Here is a 12965-nt window from a genome sequence, read left to right on the forward strand (position 1 = left end):
GTCTCGTACAGTACGGAACTCATAGAACTTAAACACTGTTCTTCCCCTTTCCCGTATTCTTCTTCCGCGGATGATGACGATAGAAGGGCAAAACGAACCCGCCTTGGAGACTTGGCAGCAGACTTTGGACGTTCAGGGCCCACCGCCAAGACTCCTACCGTCTCACCAAGGGATTCTTTTTCCATCGATGTCCCCAGGATGGACGCCATGGCGACCTCTTTCTTGTGATCTACCAGCAGCAAATTATTTTCTTTGCTCGTGAAATCTGGCGCACAAGATATATGTGAGTCTTCGCACCTTGACACTGTTTCAGCCGTACCATGGATTTGGAGGTCAGAGAGCGTGTCATCATTCCCCGGCAGGTCACCTGTTTGCGTTACGGTGTCACCGCCATACAAGATGTCAACAGCGTTCTGACTAGCGGTGGGAACTTCTCGGGGATTCTCATTGCCTCCTCGGTGCGCCTTTCCCATTGTTGCATCGTTGTGACCGCCGGCATCCTGATTTTGTAAACTGCTTGATATGGATATACTTAAGTCCTTACTTGGTACTGTCCCGACGTCTGTCCGCTTGGTAGTAAACAAGTTTCGTTTTCTGTGGCATCCCGAGGGTGAAATTCAAAGACGATCTGTTTCACAAAGAAACTTTCTACTTTATGCTGGGCAGTTGGCGGCGGCAAAGGAGCCAGCATCTCGCCGCTGGATGGGGATCCGTTTTCTGCAGTTCTCTCCCTTTCATCCGCCCTCCATGACCCGCCATGTGTTCCCATGTCCTCGGGGGCAGCCGCATCCAACATCCTTGCACAAGAATCTCTTGCGATTTCCGTGATTTGCGAGGCTGCTTCGAGCTCGTTGTCTGGTACAGCACTTGCTACAGGGGCGGTTTTCATCAGTTCAGAGTCAGAAATATACTCCCCATCTTGCTGGCTGTTCTCCGAAGGGACCAGATTACTAGCAGAAGTGCACTCTGGCTCAGATTTCTGGAAACAAAGAACAAATCTTCCGAGATTTCAGCAGTCAATGAAAAGTATTACTAACGCACGTTACTGAACATTGAAGTTTTAACTGACACAAGATAAGACTTTTACATTAAAAGGTATTTTCTACTACGCGCCGATTACATTGCTCAGCAATCAACCATGTTTAGGCCGATATTTGTCTTTGCTCATTACTTTTATTTGCAAAGTTTTCTGATTGCTTCATGTTCTTCCAGAGATTGTTTACAGTGTTCTTTTGTGTATTGTTTGCAGTACTGTCAGCTGCTGGTAGGCTAAAGATCTGTCGATACCTCAAATTTTCACATTGCGAACATTCAGATAAAGGGATAGTTGCAAAAGGAATTCGTTTAACGTGTGGCCGAGGACAGCAGCAAGAATCTTGCATACAAGTGTTTCAATGGGGTTAAAAACTGTAACAATGACTTATGGTTACAGAGTTTTGACTAACAGACTACATTGGTTTAACAGCGTATGCTTACTTTCAAAGGAGCCTGTGTTTGCTCAGTCTTATTGCCATTAGAAATTTAGTCTTATGGCTTCAACAATGTCCTTATTTTCATGGCATGTTTGAACGGTCATGCTAAAAATTCTAAATGATGGCTTTACCTTATCACGTATGTTATCATCCATGGCAATGCAACCAGTACTGTCTGATGTTCCGTCTTGCCGTCTGACGCTTGCGGGATTCAAGTTCTCGTCCAAAGTACCACCGATGTATTCATCTTCGACATCCCCTATAAAAAAATGGGAAATACTTACATTTTTTTCAGAATGATATTTCTGCATTGACACTGTTTCGAGCTGATGCAGATCTTAGAATTAAGAAAAATGCTTCACTAAAATGTTCACAAAAATGGTGATTTCCCTACCACCCACGCTTTTAGGTTTAAGCTGGCGATGGGTAAATGGCTCTTCAAAATTATGGTCTCAAACATTGAACGACGGTTGGTGGGAAAGGTGCGAGAGTTGAGTGTGATGGAAATGTTTGCCTTTACATACATTTGAGAGAAACGATTCATAGCACATTCTTTTTTTTAAAAAAACTCTCACTGCACCCTCCCCCCTGCCCCCTACTTAATCTTGACATCGGCATCATGAAATACAGATGACGAATACTTGCGGAGCACATTAGGTTCACGACAGGCAATGTGGATGATTTCCTTTTAATAGTTGCGGTCATCTTGTATTTGATTAAGTTATCGCACCGTCAAATGGCAATACTTACCTGCTTCTTCGTTTTCAATCTTTTCCGTGGTTAGTACCTCCGAGGTGACGTCATATCCTATCACTTCGTGCTCGATCGACACTAGACGCGCAGAGTTTTCGGCGCTAATCCTTCCCTCTTCTGTTTCGCTGACCTCTGACCTCTTAGCCGTCGTCGTTTCCTGTTGTTGCTGCTGCACATCTTCCTGCTGGTTCAGTTTGCTGGAGACCATCTGCTGTTGTTGAGTTTCAAACTGCTCTTCTTGCAAGTGCACGGGCGAGACAAAAATGTCCTCGCCTTCAGTCGTGGTTTTCTCCATTTCTTCTCCCTTGGAAGCTTTCGCATCCTCCTCCTCCTCGACACTCAGATTTTCCGCGTTCCTTCTATGCTGCGAAGACCTAAGAGCATGCTGATTGCAGCGACGTACTTGAGGTTTTCCCCAGCTCTCTGCGCGACTTTCTCTCCCTCTGGCGCTGGACCGGAAGTACCTTTGCTGACCTTTCATCAACCCCCAGCGCCGACGAGGAGGCTGAGCTCTCCCTTCGAGATCCTCCTGACCCTCACTTCGGTTGCGAGGTTCCCTCCGGCGTGGGTACGGCTGCGTCCTTTCCTGCTGCCTGTGCGCCTGCGTATTGGTCATCTTCCGCTCGAAGGGCTGCAATGCTGCAGTGGCGTCATCAGCAGCTGCATCGTGCTGCTGTCGGTCGTCCAAAGAGTGACGGGACGCTGCAGCAGTCCTTTGCTGTCGACGGCTGTTGTACTTGTTGCGAGACCGCTGCTCCTTCGGATCAGTCGCCCTGACGTCCTCTTGCGCACGTGTCTGTGTTTCGACATGGCCGTTGTGTGTGGTTCCACTCGCCTTCTCTTTTTGTTTCTTGCTGGAACGGCGTTTGTTCTGCCTGTCGTCTGGCGTCCTTTCGCTGGACTCTTGTGACGATGGACATTGTTTGAGATCTGATGTCTCGGTGAAAGAATCCTGCTTGCTCCTGGTTGTATCTGACTGGATTGAATCCGCTTCCGCTCTGACATCTTCGCGCTTTCCCTTCCTCAGAAGAGAAAGAACATGTTCTAAATTATCTTGTTTAGAACCGTCTTGTTCTATGGAGACACTTTTGCCCTGAATTAAATTCTCATTTAGGCCCGAGCTCTGTTCACCAGCGAGACATTTGTTCTCGACTTCGTAACCATTCTGAAGGAAATCAGGCTGTTCAGACTTGGCACTACTTTTTTCAGTGTCCCATTTTATCTGGCTGGCTATATCTTTACCATCAGTATGCTCGTCAGCCTGTGGGTGACCTACAGTGTTTGACTGAAGGAAGCATTCTGAGTCTTTCCTCTCTTCACCGTCAGGGTCCGCCATCTTGTCCCGATCTGTCCATGGCCTTGGCTCGGAGTCTGTTGCGTTAAACTCCACGAACTCTGAGATTGACGAACTTCGCCCTTCCCGCGGCGAGGAGTGCTGCGGCTTCACCGTGCTCTTGCGCAGAGGTCGAATCTTGTCTTTATTCCTCCACGGAAACTGCTGCGTCATATCCTGTTTGGGCATGGTGTAATGCACTGCCCTCTCTTGTGCATCCTTTCTACCTTGCCCGCCTGCGCTATGATAATGAATCGTTGTTTCTTTCGGGTACGTTGAAGGTCGAAGGTGCAGCTCCTTCCGTCGACAGTCCAAGTCTAGGCTGGTGTTCTGACGTAGAATCTGCTCGTACTGCTGTAGAAGCTGCTCTCGGAAACTCTCGGATCCCGATCGAAAGCTCTCGGAATTTGTCCGGGCGCCTGTGTCTTGCCCATGTCGGTAAATCGGAGAGTGCTGACAGTAAGTGGGCGAGCGACGAGAACCTTCCACATTATAAGGACTGGCAAACGCCGCGTGGTACAGGTTCTGACCGTGACCCTTAGCCAGGAGAGCTTCCTGCATCTGTTTCTGAGCTGCCTGGTGATCATGCGCCTGCGACATCTCCACGAGGCGGGATTTCACGCGCTCTTTCAGTTGTAGGAGTTGCTCCAGCTCTCTCTGAAGCCGGACAGCTTGCGCCGCTTTGTCTATGGCCTCTTGTTCTCTCATCTTTTCCAGATTCAGCTCTTTATCGTAACACCGAGTCCCCAAGCTCTCCCAGGCTCGCAGCCCCTCCGCGATCTGCTGGTAAGGATGCAGAACGTCATTTGCTTGTGAGCTCAGAGAGATATTTTGTCGCTGCTGCTGCTGCTGCTGTTGGTGCAGCTGCGGGGACCAAAACGTCTGATTCATGGTGCCCACTGGAACATATAGCTGTTGGGGAGGCTTGACCCACGAGTCATCGCTGTCGTTTGAGAAGAGGTGCAGCGAGTCGCACCGCGTTGCTGTTTGAGGCGACGGCCCCCACTTGGTCCACCAGTCTTGTCTGGAGTTCTTCTGCTTTTCTATCAGCAATCGGTACTTCTCCTGCAGCTGCAGTTGTAGTTGCTGTGGTGAGGATGGTGAGCAGGAGGTGAACGACCAGCCGGCGTTCTGATGGTGCTGAAGCAACTTTTTGTACCATGGCTGGTATTGATTCTGGACCTGTGAAATGGGCACCTGAAGGACACCGCTGGCGAATAGGGTTGACATCCTCTGCAGAAATTCTGGAATCGATGACAACCAGAACAGTATTGTTATTGACATTAATGCAACATCGCTTAGCTTTTAGGTACAAAGGTGTTTCTCAGGGACAGAAGAGAGTAGAGCACACTGAACAGAGGAAGCGAAGCATGCAGTTGTGTGCCATTAATGAATTGCCCATAAATAACTAGGTGATAAAGATGTTTTAGGACGGTGTTTTTGTTTGTTTGTTTTTTGTTTTGTTTTGTTGTTTTTTGGTTTTTTTTAACGGTTAAAATTAGGCCAGTTAGGAAATTAGGCATAGCTTTTTTATAATCGACAGCCATTACAAAAGTGGCGTACCGGAAGGCGGAGCTATGAGATACTGTCGTCTGCTTACCCCAGTCGGACAAATTTTAATCGATACACAAAAAACCCTCAAATATCCCTATCACCTGGTTCATTAACGGTACACAACTCTACGGCCCACTCCCCTATGACAATGGATCATGCCCCTCTGTTCAAAAGGATCGATCGATCGACCGACCTATGACGTACTTCCGTTACTCGATAAAGTTCTATCAGAAAGAATTCAGACGTACACGCCCTAGGCAGATGAGGCATCTGCCTGCCCATAAGCACGGCCCTTATTATAATATACAATAAAATGTTGATTTGTGCAGCGCTTTTCCCCACCGTGAAAGCCGGGTTCAAAGCAAACATACTTAAAGACTTCGTCTGGGGGCGTGAAAATGTTCTACAAACTGCTAAATTCTTCCACAGTACAAGAAAAATAAATTTACCTTGACAAATATTCCGCGGAAGATCTAGTATATCTCCACGAGCGTCAACAAAGTTCTTATTGACACAACAAAGTAGACGAACAAAAGAAGTGCACGAGACCGTGTTTCCCCGCACGCTTCCACCTGCGAAATGCAAAGCTGGTGAATTGTGCTCACGGTTCGTTAACACAACGTGAAGAGAACGTGAAGAGCGTGAAAACTCTTGTTCAGTCGGGGCGCGTGCTGGACCATCGATAGGGGTGCGTAAACCTAGAGAGGATGTCATTAATGAATTGAGGGCTGCATTACACCAAAGCCTCATCCTCAAATTACTCAACTTAAAAAAAAAAATTATATTTTTATAAATAAGATGGAGTTTATTTGAAAAACGAGTGACAGAGAAATATCAGAAGCTGTAACAGTTTGCGATGACGTTTTCATCAACAGAGGTGAACAGGTAACCTACAGTAGCAAATGAGGGTGACTTACAACACGGATGAATGCATTACTGAAGCTGTAAACATGTGTTTTAATGTCTTTATTATAGACATTCGTTAATTAAAAAATTTTAAAAAAATCACTTGAGGTCGCCATCAAAACGAACTCAGCGTTCGCCGGCCAGTGTTCTTCGGAGTTGCGTAACACACACCATGCTGAATTCTCACCTCTGACCTGCATGAGAGAAACAAGTGACATGGTTTTCATGTGCTTTCTACAAGTACTGTCTGCTGAAAGGGGAGGGACGGCTCCACCCTACTGTCCTTGTTTGTTTGTTTGTTTTTGTATGGGGAGGGGGGCGGATTTGGAAGGGATTGGTTATCGCTTATGATTTTCGTCTTATAAGCAAGGTGTTATGTTTGATATGTGGGCTGCGGGTTGTGGTTCGTGCTGTATGAGGACGCTAACCTTTGGCCTGGAGTACAGTCCGCTAAACATCGACATTTTGTCGTCACCTTATTTTGACGTCACATCACCTTCTGTAATTTGTGAAGCGCCTTGAGCTTGTCTATAAGGGCGGGATAAGGCGCTATACAAGCCAACGTTTTTGTTGTTGTTATTATTATTATTATTTTCTGCCCTGTGCTCCACTGGGGGTGATTAGGAACAACTCTCTCCCTCTCTCCCTCACACACACACACACGCACGAACGTGCATGTAGACGGAGCAGACGAAATAGTTTAATCTTAAAATGTGACGTTTTTTATGACGTCTTTTTTGTTGTTTATATTCTTGCCTGTCGTCACTTCCGATTCTTTCTTTCGCCAGAAGCCATCTTGTCATCGCTGGTTCCTCCTCCCGGGCTGAAAGCGGCACCGCTCGCAGACTTTACTTGTTCTGAGCCAGGCTCATAGGAGGAGTCCTCAACCGCCCTTATCCTGACACGCGGTGACCTGAATTATGCTTTCTTTGTGTGCCTCCATCATCATTGTCAGTCTTCCTTCAGTCGCAGCACTCATACTCTTTGGCTTGAACTAGGTGTTACTATGGCCAGGCAAGAGTGATTTATTTCCTGAAATTTTTATTTTGAGCATTTACTGCATTTATGATTGCATTATCAAGGATACTCTCTACTGCTTGCTACAAATGTATGTGAAGTGCAGTAAGTAAATAAGCGTCTCCCGTTCAGCAGAATTAAAGTCTATTCTTGCACGCCCATTCTTCGTCCCGTATCTATCCACCTGGACAGCCATATCTATCCACCTCGACAGCCATATCTATCCACCTGGACAGCCATATCTATCCATCTGGACAGCCATATCTATCCATCTGAAGTCGTTCCTGTTGCCGTGCTAAATGACAGCGAAGGATAGAGAGTTCTTCAATCCTTTTAAACGTTTCTTGCTCAGCAGACTTTAGTTTGGTTCCCTGACTTACATCCCGGACGTCGCAAGCCTGAAGCATCTGCCGCGTGATGGCGCTCCAGCGGTATCCCGCGTACTCTGCCGGCTTCAATGCACGCGGCAAGAGTCCGGGGATGAACACCATTCATCGGGAGGTCATCGACATTCATCAGAATGAGCTTGTCGAGACTATGGAGACGCGCACCGTTGTGCGGGAGCTGCTGACGCAGGGCATGCTGGGAGATTTTCACTGTCAGCAGCTGGAGTACGTGTACCCAGAAGGACGAATAGTGGCTAATCGTCTTCTTCTGGCCTTTGTCCGCAAGCAGGTACTGTACTTAGTACGACATCACGGTTATAGCCTCATGAGATCGGGATCGTTGGGGAGGGAGATATAGATCCATGCACTTACACCAGGGTCCAGCATTTTTGTGAGGGCGGTGTCCATCCTCTTCCTCACAGCTTCACCTTCTCTAAGAGTTTAGCTGTTTGTAGGTTGAGAGATTTATATACAATGGAACCTCGGCTAACGAACTTAATCCGTTCTGAAAAGCTGTTCGTTATCCGAAACATTTTTTTCCATAAGAAATAAAGGAAATAGATTTAATTGGTTCCCAGCCCCTGTTGACTCGTTAATATTTGAAAGTTACAGGCTATACAGGTATTTGTTTTAATGAGAACAGTTATAACGCAGTATAAATGGAGTTAAATAAACATAGAAACATTAACGAAAGCATTTAAACATCAGAAAACTTGCTGTTTTGACGGCGTGGTTGGATGGAGGTGTGGGGAGGAAGGGGTGGAATTACTGCTTGGATTCCCCCTCCATGAGCACACGTGACATTATAAAATCGGGGGGGACTTCCCTTTTCTGTAGCTTTGAGGTTAAAGGAAAAAATTTGTCCAGTGTCTGCTCCTTCTTCCTTTCTTGTAAAACTCTTCGGTAATACGACATCACATATCCGACAGACGCATGCCACCTTCATACTTTGACATCATTTCCTTTTTCAATTCATTTGTTGGCCGCTTCCTTGTCCTTACCTCACTACTATTGATCTTGATCTTCTTTGGAGCCATGATTGAGGATTATCTTATTAAAATAAAGCACAACAATCACTAAATAAGAAGGATGCGCATAGATAAGTAACGACCGATCGTAACTGTGTCTCGAGCGCGAATGATGACATGCTGGTCGGTCACGTGTGGTTCACGTGGCTGTTCGTTATCCGAAATTTTGTTCGCTATCCGAGACAAACTTTTAACGAAATTTTTGTTCGTTAACCGAAATATTCGCTATCCGAGGCGTTCGCTAACTGAGGTTCCACTGTAAATATATACATATTCTCGATCTAGTTTTGGATCTCCCCCACTCCTTCTGTCGACCACCCTAGCCTCCGCTCTTGTTAACTGTATCGGTGCAGATGTGCATGCGTGCGTGCGTGCGAGTGTAAGTGTGAGAGAGAAAGAAGAGGTGGTGGCTAGCGAGAGTGTTTTATCAGAAAACTAGTGGTTCGTTTCTAAATGCTCATTGGTACGTAGAATCCCTAGCAGTATACAGCTAGTATATATCCGTACATTTATAAACCTGTGTTACAGTCTTGTATCTCAGTAACATTAGCGGTTCCCAGTCACTTAATCCCCAGACACTTCATCCCGGACATTTAATCCCCGACACCTCATCCCCTAGACTTTTAATCCCTAAGCACTTAATCCCCAGACACTTAATCCTTAAACTAAATCCTTAACTAAAAAAATTATGAAGTCAGCGAAAAATTTAATTGAAATTCAAATTCAAATCATGCTTTTAACTTCAACGTCATTTGAACATCTACAACATTAGTTAAAGTTTATATAAGCTAGTAAATTTAATGTTCTTCAACAATGTATACAGTATATACGTATGGTTGAAGTAGGATAGAAGTTCCGGCATGCGATCATGTTGTGGCATTGACTCTGCAAGCAATTCGAAGGAATCAACAATGTCTTCCTCACGTACATAGGCCAGTGCTGGGAGGCATCTGACCATTCCACGTCACTCGTCGTCTTCATCGTCACTTCTCATCCCCAGTTCAGTGACTTTGCATAATACCGCTTGACTTCAGCGAAAGTAACAGCCCGTTACTCTACATGACTAAAAGCGGTCATCGCAGCTTTCTCAAAGTCTGTTACTATATATAGTCTCTGGAGCTGCATTAGGCATTAGCTCTCTAACTGCATCCAACAATCTAATATAGGTTGCACTTGATTTATAAGGATTAAGTGTCTGGGGATTAAGTGTCGGGGATGAAGTGTCGGGGATTAAGTGTCGGGGATGAAGTGTCTGGGGATGAAGTGTCTGGGGATTAAGTGACTGGACACCAACATTTGCAGACCAGTGTACTCTAGGAAAATGCTGTAGAAGCATTTTTTTTTTTTTTACATCTCGCATATATTGATATCTACTGGGGTGGGAGGTAGGGATATTAAAGACTAAAATAATAATAATAATAATAATAATAATAATAATAATAAATTATTATTATTGTTATTTTAATTCTAATTTGCATAGCGCTTTTCCCACCACAATTAAAGGTGGGCTCAAAGCGCATTCTAAAAAGAAAAGAAAGAAAAGAAAAACACACACATAATAAAAACAGAAAAATCGTTGTAGAATCACTGTAGATGAGTTTGGTGCCCTCTGAGACAGTAACCTCAGAATACAGAGATTATAAATATCGTCTAACTTTATTACTCTCACAAAAACGTTAAGCTTTTTCCCCACCCCATCTTGTCTCTTTGAATTTTGTCTTCTCATAATTAGCTTTCTCTCCCTTACCCTGAGTCGTGGTATGTTTCTCCTGTATGTCATGTTTACGAGACGGAACTTGTTTACTGTTGAAATTCTTACGCATTGAGACATCAGACACTGGGTGGTACGGTCAGTGTAGCATATCGCACTAACTAGTTTACGCATCAAGTGCAAGAAAATAATTACAAAAGGGAAAAAGGGAATTTGAAAAAAGATGATGACTTACAGGTGAAATTATCTGTACTGACGATTATTTAGATATTCTACATGAATCGGTCGTATACTGCAGGGCTCGGCAGGGTACCACGCTCTCCTCAGAGCACTGGCCGTCTGTGACGCGACGGGTGTCGTCGCTAAAATGATCCACACAGAGAAGGAAGTGTGCAAGGTTCTGGGCACTGATTACAATTCCCAGACGTGGTGTTGCAGGTGAGATCGGTCTGTGGTCCATCCATCCATTATTTCTTCCGTTTACCCTTCTTTCCCCTTTCATTCCCTTAACCTCCAACTTGTGATCCGCATGGATCAAACACAAAAACCAGTCTTCTTTAGAGTTGAGAGTTCTTATAGATATTTCTCAAAGAACAGCTCTGACGAGTATAAAAATTGCTAAAAATTGTTATTTTTCTTGAAGTTTAACTACTAAACTAAACGTAGACCAAAGAGTGAGAAAAGAGAATATAAGAATATTTGTAGTGTATATGTGAAGTGCTTTCCTGTCTGTGGATATGTTTACATGCTCTCCTCTCTTTGGATATGTTATTCCGCACGTACACTCGCACCCTTTGTTTCGCCATGTTTAGTACTCTTCGTACAAAGAATCTAAGACGTTCCTCAAAATTCTTACAACACTCGCTATTCTCCTGCGCTTGCGACCCCATCACGAACTGAGCGTTTGAATGAAACCTCAGGGTTCTCATCCTTATCCACTGTTTTTTATTTCGCAGAGATGGCCCAGCCTCAGTAGCGCCCTGCGACACCATGTGTCGTGCAGGCAGCAGTGCCCAGTGCACTCAATGCCTCAGTGAGCTCGAGACAAAAGTCAACGTGCTAATGCACCTGCTCCGCAACCCCATGTTTAATCCTGGCTCCCAGACCGATTCTGACCAGCAGTTAGCAGCCCTTGAGAGGGAGGTGGACGAGCTGGAAATGACACTGGAAAAGCTGAGGCCGCCGACGACAAGTGGCGGCCAGGACACAGACGCCAACAAGGGTAAAGCTGGCGTCTCTGACACCGAAGAACCGGCCAAAGAGAAAGCTGTAGTTGCTGTAGACAAAGAGAAGGCTGTAGTTGCTGGAGACAAAGAGAAGGCTGTAGTTGCTGGAGACCTCGATCAGAGGATGACCCGTGTGGAGAAGCTTCTGGGCCTGGGGCCGGGCGTCTCGGACTTCGCAGGCCAGAGTTCTCCTAGTTCTGACAGAGAGCAACGGCTGAATAAGCTGGAGGAGAAGGTCGCCAGGATGAAGGTGCTCGCGAAGTCGCTGGTGAAAAACCCCCCATCGTCCAGCGCCAATGAGTCAAAGAGTGCGGATAAAGATTGTGAGGAAAAACCTGCTCAATATGGCCTCTAGCTAAGACAACAAGAAAGGTTAATAATACCGTTTTCAGAAGAAAGAATCGGCACCATACTCTCGCCGGTGCTAGCAGATGAGAGGTGGAAAGAAAGACCTACTAAAGTCGTGGTCATTTCCTTCTACGAGATGGCTCGTGGTTCATGCTTCCGGCCATGCGCAGTAAGGCAGCGTCGGCACAAAAGGGAGTGTACTCTGGTAGTCGATTATCGTTCCTGTGAAAAAAAAAAATGTTTTCAATACGGGGTTTGAGATGGCTAAACAATTTTAATAATGCCCCATGCAGACTATCAGGTCTTGCGCCACTCGACACCTTTGAATGTTACCGAGGCGACGCCAATTATGAAAACTTCTTTTTCCCTCAGTAGACGTTAGTTTGAAGACACTAAACAGGTGCAAATCAAAGAAATAAATGAAAGGAAAACGAAAGAAAAGATTTTCTAAATCGCTAAAACTTATTTGCTGTATTTGAAGACAAGAGAGCATATTCGTGCACACTTTTTCTGTACATAATACGCCCTCCTTATTTAGAGGGCTTAACAGGACGCAATTTATCAAATATATGTATATAATCTTTGTCGTGACGGTCCCAAGCATTGCATAACACGGCAAATTGAATAATACCGTGTTTCCCCGAAAATAAGACCTAACCCGAACATTAGATGGATTTTTTAAGGATGCTCATGATGTAAGTCTTACCCAGATACAAATCCTAGTTGAGATAGGTCTGACAGACGGACGTACTGAATTATTAAGAAATGATATCAATGTATACATAAAATAACATGTTATGACGATGCTCTAGATGACATGACTGCATTACAATAAATGTAAAATTTTGTACTTTAATGAATGTAGACGTACATGAAAATACAATATATCCCATGAAAATAACCCATATAACCTCTCTTGGAGCAACAGTTAATGTAGGGACCCGGTGTTACTTTGGGGGAAACATGGTAGATGAAAATTAACCGTTTGAAAATACAGACCACGGCAGACGAAGCGTTTCCTGTACAACACACGACCGCATATCACATGTTGGGGGTTACTGGATGATATCTTTTGTGCAGACGATGGGGCTGGTTATCAGTCACCTTTTTTATTTTAATTTTATTCCACTTGGAAAACTGTGAGAGGTTCTGCTCTTGGACGGCACATCTTACCTACAAGACGCAGTGAGCAATGTATTGGAGCTGATGGTGAGATACACGCAGTCACAGC

The 12965-nt window shown here is 45.1% G+C and overlaps 2 protein-coding genes across 3 annotated transcripts; one reads left to right on the plus strand and one right to left on the minus strand.

Moving 5' to 3' along the window:
* Window positions 1–498: 498 nt before the first annotated feature.
* On the minus strand, window positions 499–4788 carry LOC112570292. The gene is made up of 3 exons (XM_025248673.1): window positions 2223–4788; window positions 1604–1731; window positions 499–979 (listed from the first exon to the last, which is right to left on the minus strand). Exons 1-3 carry the CDS (start codon window positions 4786–4788, stop codon window positions 533–535), a joined length of 3141 nt encoding a protein of 1046 aa, XP_025104458.1. The 3' UTR covers window positions 499–532.
* Window positions 4789–6660: 1872 nt separating this feature from the next.
* On the plus strand, window positions 6661–12170 carry LOC112571268. Of its 2 annotated transcripts, XM_025250149.1 has the most exons (4): window positions 6661–6884; window positions 7391–7710; window positions 10459–10598; window positions 11117–12170. In XM_025250149.1, the coding sequence occupies exons 2-4, from the start codon at window positions 7453–7455 to the stop codon at window positions 11739–11741; spliced, it is 1023 nt and encodes a 340-aa protein (XP_025105934.1). In that variant the 5' UTR covers window positions 6661–6884; window positions 7391–7452; the 3' UTR covers window positions 11742–12170. The 2 variants fall into 2 exon arrangements, with proteins under 2 accessions (XP_025105934.1, XP_025105933.1); XM_025250148.1 differs by having other exon boundaries at window positions 6662–7710.
* Window positions 12171–12965: the final 795 nt, after the last annotated feature.

Source organism: Pomacea canaliculata, linkage group LG8 (genome assembly GCF_003073045.1).
Source record: "Pomacea canaliculata isolate SZHN2017 linkage group LG8, ASM307304v1, whole genome shotgun sequence".
NCBI lineage: Eukaryota > Metazoa > Mollusca > Gastropoda > Architaenioglossa > Ampullariidae > Pomacea > Pomacea canaliculata.